Below are 26,628 nucleotides of genomic sequence, written 5' to 3' on the forward strand. Positions count from 1 at the left end.
GCCCCCGGTAACGGGGCCGCTACGGGACCAGCGTCTTCCAGGGATGGACAGACGTGGAGAGACGGCGAGACGCCCGTCGTGGCTCCAATGAAACCACAGGAAGTTGTTTGCCACATACTTTTATTCGGAGCAACCACGAACGCATCGTAGGAGATATAGAAAACAACGGTGCTGCTGTCGCTCGGAAAATGATGCAAAAACAAAAGCGCAGCTCTCCACAGACGGGTTTTATTATCAAAAAGAAGATCAGGAAGTCCCCCGCGGACTACGGTCCTGCTGCGTCGCTCTGTGGTCCTCACAAAAATGGCTTTTTGTCAACAAAAACAGTAAACTGAACATGATCAACTTCAAAAAAAGGAACACAAAGTTGTCGTCCTCAACGCGGTTTTAAAGCATGAAGCATATCACCATATTCACTGACAGCAATATAACACATTAAAAAGATGCAGTGTGATGTCACGAGCCGTGCTGTTCCCCGCGGCGGCGGCGGCGGCGGGCGCCACGGGCGCCGCGTCCGACAGTCTGTGGGCGGAGCCGCCGCCTCCTGCAGCATCAGCACCAGTTCAAGCTCATGGAGACGTAAAAACATGTGACACGCGACGACACGGAAACATCACAGAACCGTCTTCAGGACCGGCTGCAGCGTTGCATTCTGGGTGGAGTCTTGGTCGGCGCCGCCTGAGCGGACGGACTGGGAGGAGGAAGAACAGCCTTCACCTCCGTGGGGTTGAGACGGGTGGACCGGGAGGGGATGAGGGGTCAGACCAGTCCAGACCCGCCCGCCCCAGTGGGAGGAAAACCAGTTTACAAGGAGAGGGAAGCGGATGAAACCCAGACTGAATCCTTATGAAGATGTTCTTTTCTCCAGCCGATCGGCGCGTCCTGCCGTTCCGTGCCGGCGCCGTGCTGCCGCCGGGCGGCGCCGTGCTGCCGCCGGGCGGCGAGGTCACATGGTCAGCTTGCAGTGACACAGTTCTTTGTACATGTGCCTGCGGAGGCGCGGCATGTCCTGCTGGCCGAAGCTGAAGGGCTGCCCCAGCGCCAGACACTTGCAGTACTGAGGGGACACAGAGGGACAGAGGAGACATCAGCACACGGAGCTGCAGGACAACACCACACAGTCCAGGCTGATCCTTCAGGACCAGAACCACCTACCGGGACGACTGTTCGGACCCGTTACAGACACTGAAACAAACTACACTATAGAGGGAATGTGTATGACGTCACAGATGCGACTTCACAGCGGGTTACGCCCACTTTTTTTTCCCCGTTCCGCGGAAATTTTTTGCTGAGACCAAAATCCGCGGAATTCCGCGGATCCACGGAAGATTCTGATGCTTGGATTAGGTGTCAGGTTACGTGCATCTAAAACTAGAGGAGAACTTTACTGTGTGTGCACAGCCAACAGCTGATTGACTGCAGTGGGCGCCGTTCGACAAGTCACCGCGGCGCTACAGACACCCCGGTGTTCATATTTGTCGTCGGATTTGCGCTGATCTCATAAAAAAATATCCCCAAAAAATCCCCAGGACGGAAATCCGTACCCAGTACGGAGAACTTTAATCCCTGCATCCTTTTTGGTAAAATGTAACCAAACCTTCGAGCATTTATGCCACTTTGTCCCCGTGTTTTCCTACTGGGCGCGAATGCGCACGTTGCGCAACGTGCTTGGTGACGTTATTCGCGCCCACTGGAATCGATAAGGGAATCGTTTGCGAAAAAGGCAAACGATTCCAAGGAATTGAAACACTGGGAATCGGTTCTCAACAAGACCCGGTTCTCGATTCCCATCCCTACTGTCAAGTCATACTGACTTTAATTTAAGCCCATAATCGGCGGACATTTCTAATTTTTAGTGAATAAAATCAATATTTTGAGTTAGTTTCTGCATAAAAATGCATTTTGATTACATTTCTAGCGAGAAATATATATTTTACTTTCATAATATTCACTCAGTGAATGTACATAATCACTCGCTTGCCCGTTGTTGCGAAGATCTCGCCAGAATAAAGGCTGATTTATGGTTCCGCGTTACACCAACGCAGAGCCTACGGCGTAAGTTATGCGGCAACGTGCGCCGTACCCTACGCCGTAGAACGGGATCTTTGATGAATCGTTCATTACAGTCTCAGATATAATCCATGGTGGAATGTCGGTTTACAAGAATCTTTTTGTCCAGAAGAAAAAAAGAGCGACAACAACGACCCATAACTATGTTCTTCTCTTGAAAAAACACCTGCACCACGAGCTTTAGAAGAAAAAGACGCTACAGAGCGAGTCAGGATGCAGCAGCATCAGAAGAGAAGGGAAATACGCGCCAGTCACAATTTGTCCTACTGTACTTATTGTATTTTTTTTTTTCATAATCATTTTCTCCCGTTCAAATCCAATTAATCGGGTCGCGGTGGGGCGGGGCTAATCTCCCAATTGGAAGCCTTGTATAATAATTATATATATATATATATATATATATATATATATAAAAAAAAAAAGGTTGCTACTTCAGGGATTTCACTTATCAGGGGTTCTTTTTGGAACGTAACCCCCGTGAAAAACCAGGGGTTATTGTACTCCCATCAGGGATCCCAGTGACCCTGGAGCCGTTCACTGGTCCGAGACAAGGGTTGACGTGAAGCTCTGGACACTGTGGTCATGTGACTGATGAGAGAGTCTCACCTGTAGAACAAACGCCCCGCAGTCGCTGTCGTTGTTCTGACGACCCACATTCTGGAAAACAAACCACACACACACAAGAGTGTTCGTCACTTACACTTACACTTACACCTGCTCAGAGTCATGAACAAGTCGGCGACAGAAAACAAGCGTACCATTTTAAAATAGCCTTTCCAGCTCGTCATGAAGTCGCGCTGGTCTCTTTTGATGGCTTCAGCTTGCAGGTACTTGAAAATATGCTGGAAGCAACAACAACATACAGGTCCGTTAGTCCAAGCACGTCAGGGATGAGGCGTCTCATCGGTCTTACTAGGGCTGGGCGATATATCGAGATTTTAATATATATCGATATATTTTCAAACGCGATATGGTACGAGACAATATTAAAACGATATAGCTTTTTTTTTTTAATGATTTTGATATAGCTTATTTTGTGACAAATTGACTTGAATGTTTTATTTGAGATTTGCACAAATGTTTTGTTATTTGCACAACTGTCAACCTCAGTGGAAAAGTCTGCCTGTTACTGTCTACATTGTATTAATTGCACAGTGTATTTTAATTTAATTGTTATGCAGGAAAGGGATATTTGTTTTATTTTATTCAAGAAGCATTTTTATTCTATATATGCAGGCAGTTTATTTTTATTGCATTTGTTTTATACATTTTGATATTGTGCAGACCTCTGTTAATAAAGGTACCTGTGTGACGTTTGGCACGAGGCTTTGTATTAAAACTGTTTGCTGACTGTTTTTTTTAAGGGTTTGCCTCAGAAAAAATGAAGCTAACAGAGATGCTATGCTATAATGCTTTGGGGGAAACCCCAATTATGTCACAGAAAAAATATCGATATATATCGAGTATCGCCATTCAGCTAGAAAATATCGAGATATGACTTTTGGTCCATATCGCCCAGCCCTAGGTCTTACGCAGGCGTTTCTGAGCTAGAAATAACGTGTTCAACGTCTCCTTCAAGGCTGCTCACATGACACCACGGGTTTGACCCCGTTAACCACATTAACTGGTCTAAAGGCCACACGGCATCAGGGTCCGGTCGTACCTTCGGGCAGCGCCTGTTGAGGGTCCGCTGGGAGTCGAAGTAGGTGATGGTTCGACGGGGGATGTCAACGCTGATCAGAGACCAGTGGACCTCCAGGTGGATCGGGATCAGCAGCAGGTCCTTCTGGAAGATGTCCACCTGACAAAAGCATAGAGAAAACTGATCAAACCCAGCAAACTCTGGAACAATGTGGACTTCCTGTCGTGACTGGAGGAAGATCTGCTTCACAGAGACGGCAAGGCTGCACATTTATGCAGAAAACCAGAACAAGGTCCCTCCTGGACACCTCAGAGCTACTTACATTCTTCGTCCACCGTTTCACTCCTTCATATCCTTTTGTCCTCAGCTTATCGTAGAAGAAGCTGTTGAAAAAGTGGATCTGAGGAGAACAAGCAGGGGAACCAATAAGATCCTTTTATCAAACCGTATCTGCAGTGTATCAATAAGCCCGTACTGTCTGTTAGGAATGGGCGATATTTTACTGTTCACGATATACCGTCAAAAAAATTCCCCACGGTAAGAATTTGTCATCTCGCGGTAAAAACGAATTCCCGTCAACGTTTTTGTGTAACAAACATGGCGGAAGGCGGATCTGAGAGCGAGGAGCTCGTTGTTAAACGAGGCTCCATCTCCGTTATCTGGAACTGGTTTGGATTTAAAAAGAGACGAGGAGCAAACATCACCTATTATGTGCAGAGTCTGCAAAAAGAGAAGGAAATGGTTGTTACAGTTGGATATAATGTTTGACTATTACAAAAAAAATTGCAATAGAATCTAATTTGTGACATGTTCCAACCACAGGTTAATTTGCACATTTTATTTATATTAGAAGAGATCATCACTGATGGGATTTTATTTTCAGTGAACTTTTATTTATTTGTCCTGTTTCTTAATTGAATGATCAGGTTGTATTTTTTCTACTTTGTGATTTTATAAGCTAAGAAAACTTGAAGGACAATGGTACGTTTGCTGTTTGCACCGTTATCCCACTGTTTAAGCCATACAGTTTGAATAAATGTTGAATCTGTTCTTACATTTCTAACTTGTTTCATTTGAGTCATTACAGTTTTGCAGTACAGGTGTATTAATTTAATTGGTTTTTATTAATTCAATTTAATTGGTGTAGTTTAGTAGTATTTAGTATCTTTTAGAGCAGTGTTTTGGGGGCTCCAAAGACTGAATGTGGAGATAGATTTATAGTTACAAAGGTGGAGTTGGATTGGTATTTTTTTTTTATCGTCATTTTTATCGTTATCGGGATAAATGCCAGAAATGATCGCGATACATTTTTTAGTCCATACCGCCCATCCCTACTGTCTGTACATCATGTTCATTTTCAACAGTTATTCAATGGTCAAAATGCCCACATACAACCATCTGGTCTAAAGGAACGACAGGAAATTCTACGTTGTAGAAACTCTGGTACATCTCAGTAAAAGTCATCTGGGAGACAGAAACGCTAAATATCCTTAATTCTGATAAATACTTCAGCTACAGGTGAGGCGAGCGGACGGGCCACAGCCCGGCCGGGGACACGGGTCAAGCCAAGCTTCTGAAACACCTGGCGGTGGTGATCCGTGACCAGATGTCCTCCCATCTAACAGCCTGTCCTAACTGCACGCGAGCGTCCGACTATCGCGTCACACTGTGTGGCGTCGGACGCTCTCTGTCCACACTGAAAGCGTTATGGGCCCCAACGTTATTTTGATTGACAGCTGAAACTCGCTTTTTAAAATTTATGGTTCCGCGTTACACCAACGCAGGCCCTACGGCGTAGGCTACGCCGTCAATTTTAAGCGGAACCATAAATCAGCCTTTATTCACAGCACTACCCGCCCGTGCGCTCCTGAAAGAAACTCCTAAAATAACTCCTAAAGGAGTAAAGAGACAAGTAAAAGATGGGTGAGCACTTGTAATCTTCCTACGTTTGTACTTTCTAAACAGAAAACAAGCTTGATATTGTGATATTTAAATGTTCTTCTATTTTCTTCCTGCCGCTTGCGTTGAACGGCTGATCCAGTTATCTCTATGATTCCTCCTCATTTCACTACAAAAACCTCAATAAAGTGTCAGAAAGAAATATTATCCTATTATTATATTATTATTATTATTATTATTATTATATAGCCTATTATCTTATTATTATTATTATTATTATATCTTATCAGAACCTTCCAGCTCCCTGGTGATCTCCATCCAGCAGCTGCCACTTTATTGAGGTTCTTGTATTGAAATGACTGTTTCCTCCAGCGCTTTCAACCGGCTTTCAACGCGAGTGACAGGAAGAAAATAGAAGCAGGGCGTCCGACAAATGTTCAGCTCAAAACGGCGCGCTGCGTCGCGGCCAGTTAGGACAGTCCAATAGAAAAAAAGCAATGGAATTGTTTTTGTCGCCGACACCCACTCGCGTCGCATGCAGTTAGGACACGGTGTAACATCTGCACCTCCAACTTGCTGCTTTGCGTCAACGTGATCAGGCCGTACTCGCCGTCACGCCACTCCACTCTTGGTTCAGACAGGTCAACACTCGCCTCTATTACTGCAATGTTCCTGTCACATGGAGTTACAGATGTTCCAGAACACGTGGGTCTAGGGCTGTTCGATTTTGCCCAAAAATAAAATCTCGATTTTTTTCTCTCAAAATCCGATTTTCGATTATTTTGTGAATTGACAAAAGGCAAAGAAATGATTTCAAATATGCTGTTTTTTTATTGAACATTTGCCCCATTGGGCTTTAAGTGCAAACTTTGCTCTTATTAAACCAAAAATGAATGAATAAAGTGCAAAACTCTGTAAAATAAGTTGAAAAAAAGTTTTAAAAATTATAATAAAATATAAAGTTTTATCTCTGAAAAAAAAAAAATCAGCAAATCAGCACTTGCAAACATACAGTAAGTTATATTTCCAATTAAATAAAACAAGACATTTTCTAATTAAACTAAACTGGGTCTTTGCATGCTAAATAATAATACAACCCATGAAGGAGGTAGAGGTGTGTAATGTCAGTCATTACATTTGCTATTCACATTTGCAAGTTTTTTGCAGGAACACGAGCCGGTCTACCCGGTGGCATGTTACAACGCCCCCTCCTACACTAAAGAGCCTCTCCGATGGGGCACTTGTCGCAGGTATTGAGAGGTATTTCCATCAATCATTAATATAGTATCAATCATAAATATGTGTGCAGACAAGGTTAAAAAAAAAAAAAAAAAAAAAAAAATTGAAAAATCGATTTTACGATTTTCACATTTTAACATCGTTCTAATTACATAATCGCGATTACGATTTAAAATCGATTAATCGAACAGCCCTACGTGGGTCTGGTCCTCAATCAATCACAAAGGGCTCACATCACAGCAGAACATGTTCTGGTACTGGCCCCCTACACACACAACACAGTCCAGACGGGTCTCATCTGTGGTTCCACGCCGGGGGACGTAGCTCCTCGTTATCCCTCCTTCTCTACCTCAAGAAACTCTTGAAGATGGCTCTCTTGTGAGAACACCTTCTCTCTTAACACCTCTAACCTGAACAAGAGGATCTCCAACCGGAGCTAGACGGTGTTCCAGACCGTTAGATCTGCTGGTACCTGGAGGTTCACAACAGCAGCTTATTGGGGACTGTAGCACCCTATAACGTAATAATTTCCTGAAAATGTAATAAGATTTGCACTTAACTCAATCGAAAATGTAATAACATCCAATAATGTAATAACTTCACCAATAATGTAATAAAATATCCTGACTGATATTGTAATACAATTTTTACCGATAATGTAATACCTTATTACATTATTGGGAATTTATTACATTTTCAGGTGGGTCTTTTTTTTTCTTCCAAAACTGATAATGTAATACTTGACAGATAATGTAATATATATGTTAATTTTCAGTCCAGAGTTTTAAGTATCCAAGAATGTTATATACACTGGATTTGAAACAACTTAATGACTATTGGCTTAAATTGCAGACTTTGAGTACCATGTAATAAATTCCCAATAATGTAATAAAGTATTACATTATCGGTAAAAATGTTATTACATTATTGGGTTTTATTACACTTTTGATTGGGTTAAGTGCAAATTTTATTACATTTTCAGGCGTTATTACATTTTCAGGAAATTATTACATTATAAGGTGCTACAGAGACCCTCCAACACGTGGAGTTGTGCGTCTGCATACATGTGAACCTCACCAATGACACCACCAGGAACCACATCTACAGATCCGTCGTTCCACCAACTCAACCTTCACAACAGTGTTTGTGAAGGTTCCAATGAGGGTTTTGGAAAACACCCATGTTGATTGTTACTACGCAAGGCACCAACGTTGTTTCCTCCATCTCTCCTGTGACGGTTCCAGGGAACACCATCGTTCCTTTCTGGTTCCAACCATGTTGGTTCCTGGCTAGACCTGACCCACGTCAGATTAAGAGACTCCACATGGAGCTGACCTGAACATCACGTCTACCATCAGAGACTTGGACTTCCTTACCTTCTCTGGAACGGAGTCCATGACCAGGTCGCCGTACATGTTCATCACCTGCACAAGAGAAGGATGAGATTTAACGAGTGGTGACCACGAGGAACGACGAGAACCAGAAGAACACGCTTGTGTTCAGGTCTCCCGTATCCTGAAACAAGACTCGTTCAGACATCGTCCTCATCCCCTCCTGGTTCTCAGAACCATGAATCTGACTTTTCACGAGTGTGGGTTAATGTCAGAACAAACCCATGTATCACGTGTACTCAGGCATATATTTTAGGGCTGCAACTAACGACTATTTTAATAGTCGACTAGTCACTGACTATTGAAACGATTAGTCGACTAATCGGATAATTAGTAATTTTTTCTTAAATTTAGTATGTCGCTTTAATTATGTGGCAAATGATAATAAACACGAGAAAGATGGGTACTTCAATTAAAAATACAGGACTGTCTCAGAAAATTTGAATATTGTTATAAAGTCCTTTATTTTCTGTAATGCAAAAATGTCATACATTCTGGATTCATTACAAATCAACTGAAATATTGCAAGCATTTTATTATTTTAATATTGCTGATCATGGCTTACAGCTTAAGAAAACTCAAATATCCTATCTAAAAAAATTTGAATATTCTGGGAATCTTAAGCTGTAAGCCATAATCAGCAATATTAAAATAATAAAAGGCTTGCAATATTTCCGTTGATTTGTAAGAACAGGCAAATGTGTTACAGAAAAAATATGAGACGTTTTATTTTATTTTTTATATATCAAGTGGGTGAAATCGGTTCTGGATGGCAGGACGTTCTCTGGGTTGAACTGGTGAATCATTTGTTGAAACTCGTCACCCAGACCCAACGTGCTTTCTCTTCAAATGCTTGTGCATTACCAACGTGCTCCCGTGATAAGCAAGGTCGGCTTTGCAAACCTTGCAAGTCATCTTTTTATTTACCATATCGAGGCTATAAGGCTCCAAAACTTTAGAAGTTTTGTTACATGCAGCTGCTACAGGACGGGACGCCATCATTATTGTTTACCCGCTACCGCTCGGCAGAGACGCTATCGCGCATGCGCGACTCTCGGCAGAGAACGTATTGAAGTGAGACGCCTCACTCCGTTGGAAAAACACGTCTGGCGACTATTGTCGACAATGGAATTCATTGTCGACAATTTTGATTATCGATTTTTGTCGACAAATCGTTGCAGCCCTAATATATTTGGGTTGATTATGAAGGGTCCGAAGCGGGTTTATGGCCCCCAACCGTTGGCATGGTAACCACCCAACAAAGGACCAGCGGCAGCATTGACAGGTCTCTCTTGGAGTGTCATGAGCCAAAGCTGAAGTAGGAGTCCAGGATAATAGCGAGGAGGCCAGATCCGGTTTAATGTTGGGATTCAAACCACCGGATCCGGTTGAATGCTGGGTTTAAAGAGCCGTACCTGGTCGTTGAGCCAGTTCTGTCCGTACAGAGTTCCCAGGTCATCCATGGTCAGGACGTGTCGCTTGTAGTTGACTCTGAACGTTTTAGCCACAGCTGATCCTGATGAACGCTGGAAGGACTGGATGAGATGTTGCACCATCGCTTTTCTAAAAAAAAAACAACAAAAACATTTATCAATCTCGTTTATGACAGACAGACGTCGGTCTCAGCTTTGTCTAAATTCGGTTCGTCTCAGGTTTCAGGTGAACCAGCCTCGAGTGTCCCAGTCAGACCTAAACAGAACCATCATTCAGGTTTACTGAGATCTTTGATTCCAACTCCGACAGTCATGGACGTATTTGTCCTCGTCTTCAGCGGCCCTACAGAAGGAGGTTGTCAGGAGGAGTCAAACCTAAACATTATCCAACACAGATTTTCAGAAACTCCGCCCAGCAGGTCCAGGGGGTTCTGAAGGCGATTTGGAGGAACTCTAACCACCTCCCAGCCCCCGTGCTGCGAGAGTACGATTGAGTAATCAATGACTATTACTCAGTATCTTTTGGGATCCCTGTTGATAAATAAACCTCTCAACAACCTCTTCCCAATTCATTCTTCATTTATATCGTCTAACATCAGTTCTGAATGAGCTGCAGTCGTCTCACTGATCTGTGTAACCAGACTTGGCCTGGTTGGTGGTTTTTAGGGGTATAGATTGAAGCTCCGTGGTGATCTGTAATCCAGTCATTAATCTCCAAGAGCCTGTACAGGCCTCGGTCTCCTGGTGACATTTATATCTGCGTGTCATCTGCATAGCTATGGTAGTTTACTTTGTTGTTCTTTATAATCTGTGCCAGTGGGAGCTTGTAGATGTTAAACAGAAGAAGTCCCAGGATGGAACCTTGGGGAACTCCACTAGTCTGCTCAGATGTAAAGTTACCTGTTGACACAAAGTACTTCCTGTTCTCAGAGTATGTTTTGAACGAGTTTAGTACAGTTCTGTAAAGCCTCACCCAGTTCTCGCAACTTTTCAGTAAAATATTGGTCAGCTGTAGGGATGGGAATCGAGAACCGGTTCTTGCTCAGAACCGGTTCCCAATGTTTCAATTCTTTGGAATCGTTTGCATATTTTTCAAACGATTCTCTTTCCGATTCCAGTGAGCAGGACTGATGTCAATCACACATGTTGCGTAACATGCGTAAGCTGTCAGTTGATATTAGACATGGCGCCCAAGCGATACAGACGTACGAAAGTCTGGTTATATTTCAGTAAAAAAGACAACAACAGGCTAACTTGCAATACTTGCTAAGTGAATACTTCATCAAAGGGAGGAAATACTACCAACATGCAAAAATATTTGCGCACACAGCAGCAATAATGATCAAGGAATGTTGCGTTTTCCAGCAGCATCAGCAACGTTAGCATGTCCTAGGCTAATAATACTACAGGTGACTAATTAACTAGTGAACACTCGCTATCAGATTAGTGCCATTTGCCTCATTGTTATCCCTTTTTACCCAAATGGGAAGCGATAAGGGAATTGTTAAAGAACCAAATCGGTAAGCAGAGTTGAAAATGGAATTGGAATCGTAAAAATCTTATCAATTCCCATCTCTGGGTCAGCTGTATCAAAGGAGGGTCGTTAGGTGCTCTGACTGCTGCGCGGCTAACCTGTGTGGCTGCGAGAAGTTCTCTTTGAAGATGTCCTGAAGCTTCTCCACGACATCGTCCACGTGGATGGGGATCAAACTGCCGTACTGCTGCAGAGACTCTTCCAGAAAAGCTGCAGATTAAAAACACACAGAACATTTAAACCCACTCCTCCTGCACACTGATGGCCACCTAAAACTTTCTTTAACCAAAATGGAAAGCAGAGTTTCACATTTATCAGGAAGTAAAGACTTTTCTTCCAGGTCCAGATCAATGAGCCTCACAAGTGTCACTGACCAGATTGAACGTTTATTGATCACCTCCGCAACAAAGTCAGCATTATTTAGCAGATTATTCAGTCACATTTCAGTATTCAGCGTCAAGGACTTCAAAAAACACGCATTTGCTGAGACTGTCCTCGTGTTTTGATCGCAGCATTTAATAATGCTCTCAGTAGCCAACAGACAATAATACGTGCAATAACTTAAGATGTGCAATATCTGCCAATCTACCTCACACTCCACCTGCTTTTTTTTCTGCACTGTTTATCTGTATATACTGTTCATATCCTGTTTATACATATTTTATACATATTTTATACGTATCTTTTGTATTTTTTATATATTTTTTATTTCTGACTTTTCAGTCCTTTTACCCCTCCCCTATATGTGTGTGCTGCAACAAATAAGTTTCCCCACTGAGGGAGAAAATAAAGGATATTCTATTCTATTCTATTCTATTCTATTCTATTCTATTCTAAGGACTTCCGGCTGCACAGCAACTCCCCAGGCATCTCTAGACCAGAGCTCCCAGCTCGGTGGAGAACAAGAGCAGTGGAGGTAAAAGAGTGTTTCGTACCGGTCACGCAGCTGGTGTGTTCCTCGCTCAGGGAGACGTCAGCTGGTTTCACCTCCACTTCCTGTCTCACTCGATCCTCCAGCCTCTCTGCAGAAGGTCCGTTCATCCGCTTATCTATCACACACAGAACACGTGATTGACAGCTGCACAACCGTTCCACTCCACGTCAAAAGCTGTTCGGTGCAGCTTTTACTTTGGTTACCGTGCACCTGCAAACGTTGAAGTTAATCTTTGTGACAAAGTGGGTGAGAGCAGACCATTTGTCCCCATTTCAGTCTACTGTCTCTTAGTCCATCCAAATTCAACCATGCTTGTTTGTTTTGGTCATAGGTTTACCATCGTTTCATACCATGCAGGCACATATTACCCCGGGTTTGTTTGTGTTCACAATTATTTCACTTAAAATAATACAGACAAGTATTAAGTTTAAATTGGTTTATTTGTTCGGTTTTGTCATTCATCATAAGTTAATTCTGTTACTTACCACACCCACCAGGTTCCAGTCTCAAACGGGGGGAAAAGTGCAAACATGTATTTACCTGTAAACCTGTATTTATACCCTGGTGACATCATTAGTGATGTCTTTGGCATTGCTTCTGAGTCTGCCGGCCACCGTCACTGACCTGTTGTTAAGTCCCGCCCCCCCCGGTAGTTAAAGTCGACTCAGCTCATCGATCAGTGTTTACACTTTTACAAAAGTGACTGCATGTGTGAAGACATTGTCCCGAGTTAATTCAGGGGCTTTAATGCGGAGACGGACGCAGCCGTCCGTTTGTACCCTGGGCTGGTCTCATGGTCCAGGAGGATATGTGTCATGAGATGACTAAACATGGATCCATGAGGGACCAGACAAGACAAAACTAGGCCTGTGTTGGGGGGAGGGAGAAAAAAAAAAAAAAACGATTTTCCGATTCTAAATGGATTCTCATATTAATTCCCAAAAATCGATTCGTATGTCTAAAGATTAATTTTTTTTTCATCATTACATTACAACTTTTGGTATTTTTTTGTTTATGCCCAAAAAAGGAATGTTTTGTTTGACACGAGAATAACTACTGCCATGTTTTTGCCTTTAAATATGTTTAAAGGTATGAAAACATTAAAGTTTTCAGTTATAATTGCATTTATTGTCTACATTTCATTACTTTATACACTGTCTTGGGGTACATTTGCATAAAATGCTAAAAACCAAATTCTCAAAAATTAAAAAACGAAAAGAGACCGAAAATGGAAAAAATAAAAACGGAATGTGAGAAAAAATATAACGGATTTCATACGGCCTCTGTTTGCTGCCCTGGATCTGTTTGGTAATTCTGACCCACATGACGTTTCTGAAAGCAGTTCTATCAGCATTCTGGGAGCTGATTGGTCCTTACAGCATCATTAGCTGCCAATACTTGCTGTTGAATCTCAACATAATACTAGTATTAATATGTTGCATAACTACAGTCATATAATTCATGCAACAGCTGAAAAAACTGTTTTAATAACACTAACCCAAATCAATATCGGAATCGAATTAAAATCTTGATAATCGATTCTGAATCTTAAGAATCGGAATCGATTCTTGACATTTGAATCGATCCCCAGCCCTGGTTTAATCCGTAGCTGGATTGTTGCCAATAGCTGGATGTAAATGTGCGTGTAACTGCACAGCGTGTTGACAGCTCGGCGGCTTGGACATAAATTTAGAGAGTTTTCGGACAGATTTATTGCTAAATCGAGCCACGTGTTCAGGTCTGATTGTAGACTTGTTTTTAGGCTTTGGTATCAGCTTGGTGCTATCAAACAATGATTTATTTATTTATACTTAACAGTTATACTCATTCTGTCCGGAAACCTGCAGCACTGATCACGATACCACGTGTAATAACCTGAGCTGGCCAGAACCTCGGTGGTGGGGTGAGTAGGACCGGTACCTCTGTACGACGCCGCCAGCTGCTCCTCACTGCTGTCCTCGTCTTCGTCGCTGTACGGGGACTCGCTGCGTCTTTTTGTCCTCCTCCGCCTGCTGTAGAGTTTGTACTGCCCCCTCTGCCCCCACCGGGGGCCCGGCGACTGTGTCCAGCGGGCCCTCTGGCGCCAGTTCTTCCAGTGCTGGGCCAGCCGGAACCCCACCACCCCGCGGTTCCTGAGGAGGGGGAAGCGTCTGAACCTCCTCAGGACCCGGAACCTGCTCAGGTGGGACCTGAGCGAGTCCCGCGCTTCGGCCCGGGAGACGGCGGTCTCTGCGGGGGCTTCGCCGCCGTCCCCCGCCTTCTGTTCTGGTCCGTGGTGGTGGTGGTACTGGGCGGACTGGGACAGAAAGTCGGGGACGTTCCACTCCAACTTCCGGTCCCCGACTTCGTCCACCTCCTCCATCTCTTCCTCCGGGTCGTCTCCATGGTTGGGCCAGCCCTTTCCCTCAAACTCCGCCAGATCCTCAGAGTACAGGTTGTTGACCTCCTCTTCCTCGTCTAAGGGCTCCAGCCCACAGGGCCCGTCCTCCTCGTCCTCCTCGTCCTCCTCCACATAGCCGCCCGTCCACAGCTTCTCCTTCTGCCCCAGCCGGAGCTGCATGGGGCTGGACACGCTGTGTCCCGACACCGGGACGATGAGGTGGTCTCCAGGAATCCCACCTAGACAGAGAGACAACCATGAGGTCAGCTGACGGGAACCACGACCAGAGCTCCACGCCCCAAAAATTCTCCGATACCACTTCATTGTTGTTGTAGTTACTGATTAGTGACTCTAGGCGGAGATGTTGAGCCGCAGTCAGCAGTGATAAGAAGACCCGTGAGTGAGACTGGCAGCGCCATTTCAGGCAAGATAGCGACAATTAATGCAGCGGGACGTCAGCAGTGTGGAGATATTTCAAAATAAGGGACGACGACAGAAGCAAGACAGACTAAAGCTACATGCTGCTAAGGTGTCAAGAGGAGGGAAGGAGAATACGTCGTTTAATACCAGCAACTTGATAAAACATCTCAAGACGCATCATAAAGCTGAGGATACGGAGTTTGCTACTGCAAGACCACAACAACCAACATTAGCTCAGGTTCTGCAAAAGCGACAGACGATGGCAAGAGAAAACCCACGGGCCGTTAAAATAACGGAGGCTCTAACCCGTTATACAGCGCTGGATGACCAGCCACTGTCTTAAATGTGAAGACAGTGCCAGCTTGGAGACTTTTTATTTACACAGAAAGATAATTTTTTTGTTTAAAATAGTTATTCTACTCATTTTATTTATTTTTATTGAATTTATCTGTTTCAAATAAAACCTGTCTTCCAATTCATTGCATTTTCCATTGCATTTTTAGCCTAGTTATTTTTGTGGTAGAAGTATCGTATCGGTACTCGGTATCGGCAAGTACACAAATTAAAATACTCTGTGTGAGGAAAAAAAAAAAAAAAAAAAAAAAAAAAAAAAAAAAAAAAAAAAAAAAATGGTATGGGGGCATCCCTACCCCAACTACACCCGATTTACTGTAACCAGTGAGCGCGTGGCGCTGGGCTGGGCCGGGTCAGCGCTTCACGTCCAGCTCTGCCCCCCCTCCTGCTGGAGATCAGACGAACACGAGTCCTACCGGGCCGAGGTGTGATGAGGTCTAAACTCACGTCTAGTTCCTGTGTTTATGTTGACCGGGTCAGAATCCCCCCCACATCCAGGCCCATTTCAGAAACATGCCTGGCTTTACCTGTGGATAGGGATGGGAATCGAGAACCGGTTCTTGTTGAGAACCGGTTCCCAGTGTTTCAATTCCTTGGAATCGTTTGCCTTTTTCGCAAACGATTCCCTTATCGATTCCAGTGGGCGCGAATGACGTCACCAAGCACGTTGCGCAACGTGCGCATTTGCGCCCAGCAGGAAAACACAGGGACAAAGTGGCATAAACGCTCGAAAGTTTGGTTACATTTTACCAAAAAGGACGACAACAGGGCGACAATACTTGCAATGTGGACAATTCAACAAAGGGGGGAAACTGTCAGGACTCGGCTGGGTGATACACTGGGAGCACGGAGTCAGCCAGCGTGTGGTAAGGCTGATTTATGGTTCCGCGTTACGCCAACGCAGAGCCTACGGCGTAGGGTACGCGGCGACACGCACCTTACGGCGTAGGCTCTGCGTCGATTTAACGCAGAACCATAATTCATGCTTTAGAAGAGCTGCGCGCTCGGCCACGTAGACGTGCCAGGCCCTCCGCCTGACAGCGGAGCTCTCCTGACACAGCTGCAGCTCGTCAGCTCATCTATGGAGAAGTTAAAGAGCATCTACCGCTAGATTCTCCTTTCATCAAGGCAGGAAGAGTATCAGGCCAGAATAGATGAATGTCACCGAGCAGTGACTAAGTTTGTGGTGTTGAACATGTTACTGGACATTCTTGTGAAATTTAGTTAATTTCTACAGAAGAATATTTATTTTATTATTATTATTTTATATTAAATACATATTTTATATTACAAATAATTTTGTGGGGACCCCCTGGCACCATCGAGGAGCCCAAGGCTGGGGGCGTCTTAAAATTGTTTGTTCTCCTTTTTTCCAAATGACAATCGATAAAGAATCGAATCTTTAAGCAGAATCGAAAATTGATGGCTGTTGCCTGTTGTCATGGCAACTGGACGGCAGTACATTTTGTACAGCGTCCTTTTGATGTTTAAACCCTTAATCAGAAACAAAATAGATCCACACGACTGGAAGAACGCCCCATCTCTGCTCTCGGGTCCATTCAAGACTACGGTTGAATGCTATGATTGGTTGATTGATTGATTGATTGATTGATTGATTCCCCCTCACTCCACCTCCAACACCGTTCTCCCATCTGTGAATCCTAAACTCCCCCCCTTACACCCGAGCCCCTCCCCCTGCTATCAAGACGAGTCCAGAACGGAGACGGGAAGGGAGGACGCTCTTCTAGTCCCAGTTAAACCAGCGTGTCCCCGGTACCAGCCCGTCCCCGGTACCAGCGTGTCCCCGGTACCAGCTTACCTCCTGCCGTGCTGTCCTGACCCACGGCCGTCAGGCCCAGGTCCCCCTGCCAGCGGTTCTGGGTCAGGCTCCCCCCACTGTCTCGCATCGTCCACCCCACGACCTGCGCCAGCTCGTCACCTGCAAGAGAAAACACAGGGTTAGGAGAGACGGGAGGGGACCAGGGGGGAGGACGGGGGGTGTTAACATGGTGGTGAGGGTCCATTACCCCTTTTACACCAAGCTGGTTCCAGGGCTGGTTCTGGGCTAGAGCCAGACTTAGCACCAGTTCTTTGGTTTTACACAGTCTAAGCACCGGCTCCTGGCTCTCAAAACTGGTGCTAGACAAGAACCAACTCTTTGCTGGTCTAGGAAAAGAACCACGTTACGTCGGGAGCTACGTGCTTACGTCAAGGGCTGGGGGCGGGGCTACTGAGCAACTAAAGCAGAGTAAACACGGAAGAGCGCCATAAAAAATATCACATATAAAAAAATATCACAGAATATCTGTACCGTTTCTGATTGGGTGGGCACTGCGCATCATTTTTAGACACAACAATGAACGGCGGAGGGACCCTACGTCGCAGCAAAATGACCACAATAGAGAAGTTCAGAACAGAACACACTGCAGGCTGATTTATGGTTCCGCGTTTCACCAACGCAGAGCCTAAGGCATAGGGATCGCCGTATGGCTGATTTATGGTTCCGCTTTACACCAATGCAGAATGGTGCGCGTCGCCACGTACCCTACGCCGCAGGCTACGCCGTACCCTGCGGCTTAGCCGTGGCAACAGAGCCTGCAGGGCAGCTCCGCAGCACCGCAGCCACCGGCGCTCCACGGAAGAGCACAGCGTAGTCCTCCATCTTTGTTGTGGTGACTGAATTTGGCGCTAGTTGTACCAGGAAATGGTGACGTACACAGACGTAAACAGTAATGACGTGGCTCTCTGGCCAGCTGCTGGCCAGCACCAGCTTGTGTAAAAGCAAACGGTTCTCAACCGGTTCTTACTTAGAACCAACCGCGAACCGGCTCTAGCACCAGGACTAGCACCAGGACTAGCACCAGCCCTGGAACCAGCTTGGTGTAAAAGGGGTACATGAGCCACTTGCAGGTCAGGTACTGCAGCAGCTCTTTTCACGGCTCGTCTGCTGAAGTTAAACACGGTTAGTTAAAGAGACGGATCCCAGTAATCGCTTGGTACAACTCAGTAATCACAAGGGAACAGACTTCTTTAAAGTGGACCGGTTCTCTATTTCGACTGATACTCAGAGTCCAATAATCAAGATGAGATCATTTCTCCTTCAAAAGGTAACATCAGTCAGTGTGGACGAGGCGTCGCAGTACGATCACCACAAACCTTCCAACCACCGACTAACCAACCAAACGACGAACCAACCACCAACCACCTGGCCTCTAGGAAACTGATAGCTGCAGTTTTTCTACGGACCACCAGGGTCCAGATCCAGACCAGCGGTTCCTCTACCGAACTGGTTCAGACCAGGCCACCTGGTCTGGATCATTGAGGAGTGTGTTTACACAATGCAAAGAGGGACGGACATCAGCAATGGTCTTCGAGAAACGACTGTTGCTGCAAATCGTTCTGGGAAGAGTTTAAAAACAAAACATCTGCTTTCATCTCAACATTCCAGGGAGATTAATCACAAACGTAAACATCCAAAAACGCTACCAGTCCCCTCAGGAGTGGACGTCCCAGGACACCCCGAGACCAGCCGGGGACGATCAGAGAGAAACAGAACTCCAGGACGGGTTTAGAGAAGCACGACTCAAGCCAGCAGTCCTCCGGACACATGAGACCAACGTGGTCATGTTCGGTCCTCCTGTCCAGAACCATGAGTGCAGCTCAGACCCAATGTGAAGCATGGAGGTGGAAGGACGATGGTCTGGACCAAGAACTCTGTACAGCTGCTGCTGAAGGTACAAACTACTGAATCCCGGGGGACTTAGTACTGCCCACATACTTTTCTTTTTTTGTTCAAAATAAAGTCGTATGCAACTGTATTTGGTCAAAACTAGAAGGATCAGACTGCAGAACTTCCCAGCAGGTCTGGTACAGATAACTGGACTGGACCCACATGACATTAAAGACTCGACCAGAGTCAGTGAGACAACTGGTCTCTATATTCTGAGGACACTGAAATCGGCTCCAGATTCACCAGGAGTAGGAGATATTTCTCCAGAACCCACCCCAGAGCACCCAGAACAACAGGAATGTTTAATGTGGTCTCCTTTAACAGGTTGGTGATAGGGCTGCAACGATTCGTCGACGTTGTCGACAAAAATCGATAATCAAAATTGTCGACAATGGAATTCATTGTCGACAATTGTCGCCAGACGTGTTTTTCCAACGGAGTGAGGCGTCTCACTTCAATACAATCTCTGCCGAGAGTCGCACATGCACGATAGCGTCTCTGCCGAGTGGTAGCTGGTAAACAAAAATGACGGCGTCCCGTACAGCAGCTGCACATAACAGAACTTCAAAAGTTTGGGAACCTTTTAGCCTCGAAACAGCAAATAAAAAGATGACTTGCACGGTTTGCAAAGCAGACCTTGCTTATCACGAGAGCACGTTGGTAATGCATTTGAAGAGAAAGCACGTCGGAGTGTTGAACGAAACGGACTGGGCTTGGTAAGATATTAAGCCTATTTTCATTTGTTAAATGAATTTGTTTCATTTGTTAATTTTGTTTATATTGTTATTTATTAGTATTATTTGAGCCACTCACAGCTACTCTCGTTGCTTTAACCTCAATCACATAATTGATGCTGCGCAAAAGGCGAAAAAGCTTGTGAGATGATGACAATGATGGATTTGCATCTAACTTTCAGTCAGGTGCCTAGGAACTGTCAATTATCCATCAAGCTCCACAATGATCATGATAGATTTGTCTGGGACATTTCTCTTGCGGGACGGGAGAAGACACTTAATCAAAGCATCTCTATTATTGTGCGCCGTGCGGCATGAATTTAGTTTTGCGGTTGCGGGCGGGAGCAGGATGAAGAAAACAGTCCCCCTTTAGCAGGGCTCTAGTGCTTTCTGGTGTTTATTATCATTTGCCACATAATTAAAGCAACCTCATACTAACTTTAAAAAAAATTACGATTTATCCGATTAGTCGACTAATCGTTTCAATAGTCGGTGACTAGTCCACTATTAAAATAGTCGTTAGTTGCAGCCCTAGTTGGTGAATCACAGAACAACTCCAGTGTGGTGGATCATTTATGATCCCAGGACACAAAGAACTGGTTCAGGTCTCAGGTCCAACTCTGACAGACGACAGTGCAGGTGTGAGGATCCATCTGATACCGCCCAGAACCCTCGTGACTGGACTCCGGTCCTGGTCCCGAACCCTGCAGCATCCTGCGGGTCGTGCACTAGCGGTGGGACGATGTGTAATAGTGATAAAATGTCTATCTAAAATCTATTAGTTCTGATTGGCAAAGGCCTTTGGATTCATGATGTTGTAGCAGGAAAAGAAAAAAAAATTATATCATAATCCCTTTGTAAATAATGTTTAACCGTTGTTTTGTTGATCGTTTGTTAAGGAATGTCTAACCGTTATTTTGTTCACATTATTTTGGGTTCTAACTTGCCGTTAGGGGAGACGCGGTGCCAGCCAATTATTCAGCCAATACAGAACTGGACGCTGATTAACGAGCATCGTGTCTGTTTCACACCCCCTTTTTTAGGGGTATAACAGATACGGGTAACTCACGATTCAATACTGTGGCGATATGTGGCCCACGATGACGATAATATCACGATATATTGTAAGAAATTTCATCAACGATATACGTGACTGAAAAAAAAAAACCCATAAAAAGGAAAACATCGGTAGTTATGCATTTATTCAATGCCAAAACTTCATACAATGAAGTGCATTTGTATAGAACCTCACTGCCTCCTACAGGACTGTCTCAGAAAATTAGAATATTGTGATAAAGTCCTTTATTTTCTGTAATTCAAAAATGTCATACATTCTGGATTCATTACAACTGAAATATTGCAAGCCTTTTATTATTTTAATATTGCTGATTATGGTTTACAGTTTAAGATTAAGATTCCCAGAATATTCTAATTTTTTGACATAGGATATTTGAGTTTTCTTAAGCTGTAAACCATGATCAGCAATATTAAAATAATAAAAGGCTTGCAATATTTCAGTTGGTTTATTAATGAATCCAGAATGCATGCTCCGTCTCCAGGAATTAGTCCGGACCCACGCGTCCGTCCCCGGACCCAGAACCCTCCCGAACCGGGTCCTGGGTCTCCCCGCAGGGTCGGCCCCGCAGATCCGTCACATATTCTTGTTTAACGCGTTAAAACCCGCATTAAAGCAGAACCAGCCGGTTGGGCTCGGTTCTGCTCTGCAGGGATGTGTCGGGGCTAAGCTAGTAGCGGCTAGCTCCGACACCGGCCGTCCTCGCTCCCTAAACCCGCCCCGAGGGCCCGGTACCGCTCACCCTTCAGCCGCTGCTCCTGCAGAACCCCGGGACCGGTTCTGTTCAACCAGATGGAGAAACCGAACCGAATTTGGAGCCAAAACTCATTGAATTAAAGCAGGTGTTGGAGCACCAGATGTCGCCCGTCTGCTTCTTCTTCGGGGGTTTATTGTCGCTATGGAAACACACGCGGAGTTCCGCAGCGCCCCCTGCTGGCCGAGGAGACTCACGGCGCCATCGGTAATAGTAATAGTCCAGAGCAGATATCAGCACCACTCAAGGTAGTCTAGACGGATTTCAGAAAAAAGGCCTTTTATAAGAAGTAAGGAGCATTTATGGGTACAAGTCGGGAACCGGCCTACTTTACATATTTCAAGGGTGCTGAGTCCAAAAAAAACGGTACCCGAGTGAGATTTTGAGTTTTTGACCTTCTAATTTGCATATTAAAATGGCCGCCAAATTGCCCATCTTGCACAGTTATTGGACCATTTCCTCCTATTTTTTTTGTAAGTAGGCAATCAAGATGAGGAAATTAAGTTTCTAGATCGATAGTCAAGGGTCAAACAAGGATATAGTGGAGGCTCAGTGCCTTTTTTATGTATATATATATATGCAAAATACCAACTTTTAAGGTGAAATTAAGCATTATTTGTGTCATTTTTAAGGCCGACATAAATATTCAGTCAATATCACTCTTAAATGTTCCCAGTGTGTATATGATATGTGATGTATTCCATATTATATGATAACAAAGAAAAAAATCCATTGCATTTGTTCTCTAAATTCTCTAAAAACCCAGGTAAATAGGGAAAAATATTCAAAAAGAGACCACCATGAAACGTACCAAGTTGAATATTTAGATCAGTACATAGCATGGTCAGTCCCATCGCTGAGGACCCTTTGCCTGAGGTGAATTAACAGCAAAGAGGATCGTAACAGTTTCACATGCTTTGGTACCTATAGCCACCTCCAGCCACCTATAGCCACCTGCAGCCACCTACAGCCACCTGCAGCCACTTACAGCCATCCATAGCCACTTACAGCCACCTGCAACCACCTACAGCCACCTATAGCCACCTACAGCCACCTACAGCCACCTACAGCCACCTATAGCCACCTGCAGCCACCTACAGCCACCTATAGCCACCTGCAGCCACCTACAGCCACCTATAGCCACCTGCAGCCACCTACAGCCACCTATAGCCACCTGCAGCCACATATAGCCACCTGCAACCACCTACAGCCACCTATAGCCACCTGCAGCCACCTACAGCCACCTATAGCCACCTGCAGCCACCTACAGCCACCTATAGCAACCTACAAAAATCAGGGCTGTTATGCACTGCAATGTGTACATGTCAGAGTGATGACCAATGTCCTTGTTTAAATGTGGAGTTGTAGTCCTCAAGCATACCAAGGCAATGGGTAACCAAAGAACTTGGAAAAGGACTGCAGAAAGAAATACTAATCAAAATGAAATTCCAAAGACAAATGGGACAAGCAAACTAGAAAGGTATAAAAACAATTTACCAAAACAAGTGACCTATGGAACTTACAGAAGAAGACGGATGAAAGCAAAGCAATTCAGCTAGTAACATGAAAGAAAATATACAGAAACAAGATGTGATCTGTAGAACTGTTCAAGGGAAGTTTTGTGTTTTTTTTTCCCTATTCACTTACGTTTTTCGATGTTTGAATTAAGAGCATTATGCTTTGTTTGCATAAAAAAATGAATTCTCAGACAACTTGCAATGGTGTTTTTCTTAATTATTATGTAATATGGAATACATCACATATCATATACACACTGGGAACATTTAAGAGTGATATTGACTGAATATTTATGTCGGCCTTAAAAATGACACAAATAATGCTTAATTTCACCTTAAAAGTTGGTATTTTGCAAATATATATATACATAAAAAGGCACTGAGCCTCCACTATATCTTTGCTCTGACCCTAGACTATAGATCTAGACACTTAATTCATCATCTTTGAATGCCTACTTACAAAAAAACTTGGGGAAAATGGTCCAACGACTGAGCAAGACAGGCAGTTTGGCGGCCATTTTGATATGCAAATTAGAAGGTCAAAAACTAAAAATTTTGCTCGGGTACCGTTTTTTTTTGGATTCAGCACCCTTGAAATATGTAAAGTAGGCCGGTTCCCGACTTGTACCCATAAATGCTCCTTACATTCACTTTTTGGTACTTCCCGTCTAGTCTAAGGTGACCAAACTTACTTATGACTAGGGATGGGCGGTATGGACCAAAAAAATTATCACGATCATTTCTGGCATTTATCCCGATAACGATAAATAAAATACCAATACAAAAACGTCATGGAATATTTTTTTCTTTTTCTTTCTTTCTTTCTTTCTTTCTTTCTTTCTTTCTTTCTTTCTTTCTTTCTTTCTTTCTTTCTTTCTTTCTTTCTTTCTTTCTTTCTTTCTTTCTTTCTTTCTTTCTTTCAGGCTCATTTCTTTCTTTCTTTCTTTCTTTCTTTCTTTCTTTCTTTCTTTCTTTCTTTCTTTCTTTCTTTCTTTCTTTCTTTCTTTCTTTCTTTCTTTCTTTCTTTCTTTCTTTCTTTCTTTCTTTCTTTCTTTCTTTCTTTCTTTCTGGCTCATTTCTTTCTTCTTTCTTTCTTTCTTTCTTTCTTTCTTTCTTTCTTTCTTTCCTTCTTTCTTTCTTTCTTTCTTTCTTTCTTTCAGGCTCATTTTTTTCTTTCTTTCTTTCTTTCTTTCTTTCTTTCTTTCTTTCATGCTCATTTATTTTCTTTCTTTCTTTCTTTCTTTCTTTCTTTCTTTCTTTCAGGCTAATTTCTTTCTTCTTTCTTTCTTTCATGCTCATTTTTTTTCTTTCTTTCTTTCGTTCTTTCAGGCTCATTTCTTTCTTTCTTTCTTTCTTTCTTTCTTTCTTTCTTTCTTTCTTTCTTTCTTTCTTTCTTTCAGGCTCATTTCCTCAATTTATCGTTTTTACCGCGAGATGACAAATTCTTACCGTGGGGAATTTTTTTGACGGTATATCGCTTTTGAAAACTTTTGAAAAGATCCATGTCTGTAGATGATATTCTGGTATGATAACCTTCCTGAGTGGCAGCTGTATCATAGTTATTATCAGCTCATGAAGTTACCAGCCCCTTCAGGTTAATTGATGATTCTAAATTGGGTGTATTATACATTTCCTGAATCATTATAGTCCTGTGAGTATTCCAGTTTTTGTATTTTTTGTATTTCGTGTCTCTAATGTTTATAAAACTAAGCTGGTTCCTTATCTCATTGTTATGTCCTTTATGTCCTGTATTTGCATGATAAAGACTAGTTTGTGACATTAGTGGCTGTTATAGTTTATAGCAGCCTAATGATGCTCTTCTAGTTTAAGGCTCACAATGACCAGCAACAATGATATAGTATGGGTATATTATACATTTCCTGAATCCTTATGGTCCTGTGAGTATTCCAGTTTTTGTATTTTGTGTCTCTGTTGTTCCTAGTTGACACAGGGATAAAAGATAGTATATCATTTAGGCAAAAATGTTGTAAAAATGTGTGTTGTTTATAGTTTAAAGAGCTGCAGTGACCTCTATGTTGGTCAGAAAGATTCACATCTTAGCTTGAACGAATCCTTAAAATGTCCCCTTTAAAATTATACCAAAGACAATATTGTGAAACATTGACAGATATCCTGTACATGAGTCTAAACCAGGATATGCAGCAGCATCTAAAATGTAATTTCCTGAAGGGGGTGGGTTAGATCATGAGCTGATAACTATGATCCAGCTGCCACTCAGGAAGGGTTTTCTTACCAAAATATCATCTACGTGGATCTTTTCAAAAATCATAAGTAAGTTTGGTCAACTTGAGTGGTACTGACAAGTGAAATTCTGGGCTCTGGCCCCTGGACTATAAAGGCTGATTTATGGTTCTACGTTAAATCGATGCAGAGCCGACGCCGTAGGATCTGCGTTGGTGTAACCCTAAATCATCCTTTACCGGGCAAGTGGCTGGACTTAAAGATAGAGATATACTCAATCTTTATATTTTATTAGGAAAATTTCACATCAATAAATGTAAATTCCAAAACCATTATTTAAATTGTTTTTGATTGAAGTTGATTATTATCTTAATTATTATATTAAGTCTCTTAATATAATTACAAATAAGAAATGTAAATCAATGATGGATATCCATTCTGAGATTTTCAATCATTAAGCTTTCACAAATATAATTTTCATTTTATGCGAAATATTATAAAGACTGTCACTCCAAGGTTTTGTTTCTTTTATGTATTTTTTTTCTTTTTATTTATTTAATTTACTTTTTTTTTCTCATTTTCTTGTTGTTGTGGTTGATGATGCAGACTGAGCTCTGTGCTGCTGATGTTGCACAGGTTGTGAACTGAAATGTCTGCTTGTTGTACATTGTTTGTACATTGCAAACTTTCAATAAAACATAAAAAAAAAGATAGAGATATTCCTTATGGATCCCCCAGGGGGAATCCCAGTCCCACAGCAGCATACAACGGCATAGACAACAATGAAAATAAATAAAGATAAAAAATACAAAGATATACAAACACACAGCAACAGAGTGGATGGAGAATAGAAAAAGAAAAAGTCCCTCCAGAGCAAGGCAAGTTTACTTGTACAGCACAATTCAACACAAGGTAATTCAAATTGCTTTACATCAACATTAAAAGCGACAAGACAGAATTAAACAGTAAATAACAAATAAAATGAAATTAAATCTTCTTCGGGGTTTTATTGTCGCTATGGAAACACACGCGGAGTTCCGCAGCGCCCCCTGCCGGGTGTTCTGCCAATCCTTGCTACCTGCCAGAAAATGCTACTTTGTGGTTCTGCGCATGCGCACAGTCGAGTTTCAAGGTTTGATTGCCACGCCAATCATTTCTTGCACGATGTAAAATTGATAATATGCAGTACTCGAGTTGTAAAAAAAAAATCAGGGGGGATGGTGGATTTTATCATATGGGGACAGATAATTTGTGCTGATTACAAATAATATAATATATTATAAATAATAGCAGTGACCAAAACACCTGCAGAAATACTGC

General features: G+C 43.2%; 1 protein-coding gene across 1 annotated transcript; it reads right to left on the bottom strand.

Moving 5' to 3' along the window:
* Positions 1 to 103: 103 nt before the first annotated feature.
* senp3b (SUMO specific peptidase 3b) lies at positions 104 to 21,721 on the bottom strand. Its single transcript, XM_061710689.1, has 12 exons — positions 21,578 to 21,721; positions 17,116 to 17,235; positions 14,063 to 14,761; positions 12,144 to 12,257; positions 11,307 to 11,418; positions 9,657 to 9,804; positions 8,227 to 8,274; positions 4,035 to 4,112; positions 3,734 to 3,871; positions 2,829 to 2,912; positions 2,677 to 2,727; positions 104 to 1,057 (listed from the first exon to the last, which is right to left on the bottom strand). Exons 2-12 carry the CDS (start codon positions 17,201 to 17,203, stop codon positions 947 to 949), a joined length of 1,671 nt encoding a protein of 556 aa, XP_061566673.1. The 5' UTR covers positions 17,204 to 17,235; positions 21,578 to 21,721; the 3' UTR covers positions 104 to 946.
* Between the last annotated feature and the right edge of the window lie 4,907 nt (positions 21,722 to 26,628).

Source organism: Cololabis saira, chromosome 20 (genome assembly GCF_033807715.1).
Source record: "Cololabis saira isolate AMF1-May2022 chromosome 20, fColSai1.1, whole genome shotgun sequence".
Taxonomy (NCBI): domain Eukaryota; kingdom Metazoa; phylum Chordata; class Actinopteri; order Beloniformes; family Belonidae; genus Cololabis; species Cololabis saira.

Coding starts and splice junctions, on each gene's coding strand:
- senp3b (XM_061710689.1), bottom strand. CDS start 17,203: ATGCGAGACAGTGGGGGGAGCCTGACCCAGAACCGCTGGCAGGGGGAC. Junction 2,913..3,733: donor TCAACAGGCGCTGCCCGAAG/GTACGACCGGAC, acceptor TGTTGCTTCCAG/CATATTTTCAAGTACCTGCA. Junction 2,728..2,828: donor GGAAAGGCTATTTTAAAATG/GTACGCTTGTTT, acceptor TTTGTTTTCCAG/AATGTGGGTCGTCAGAACAA.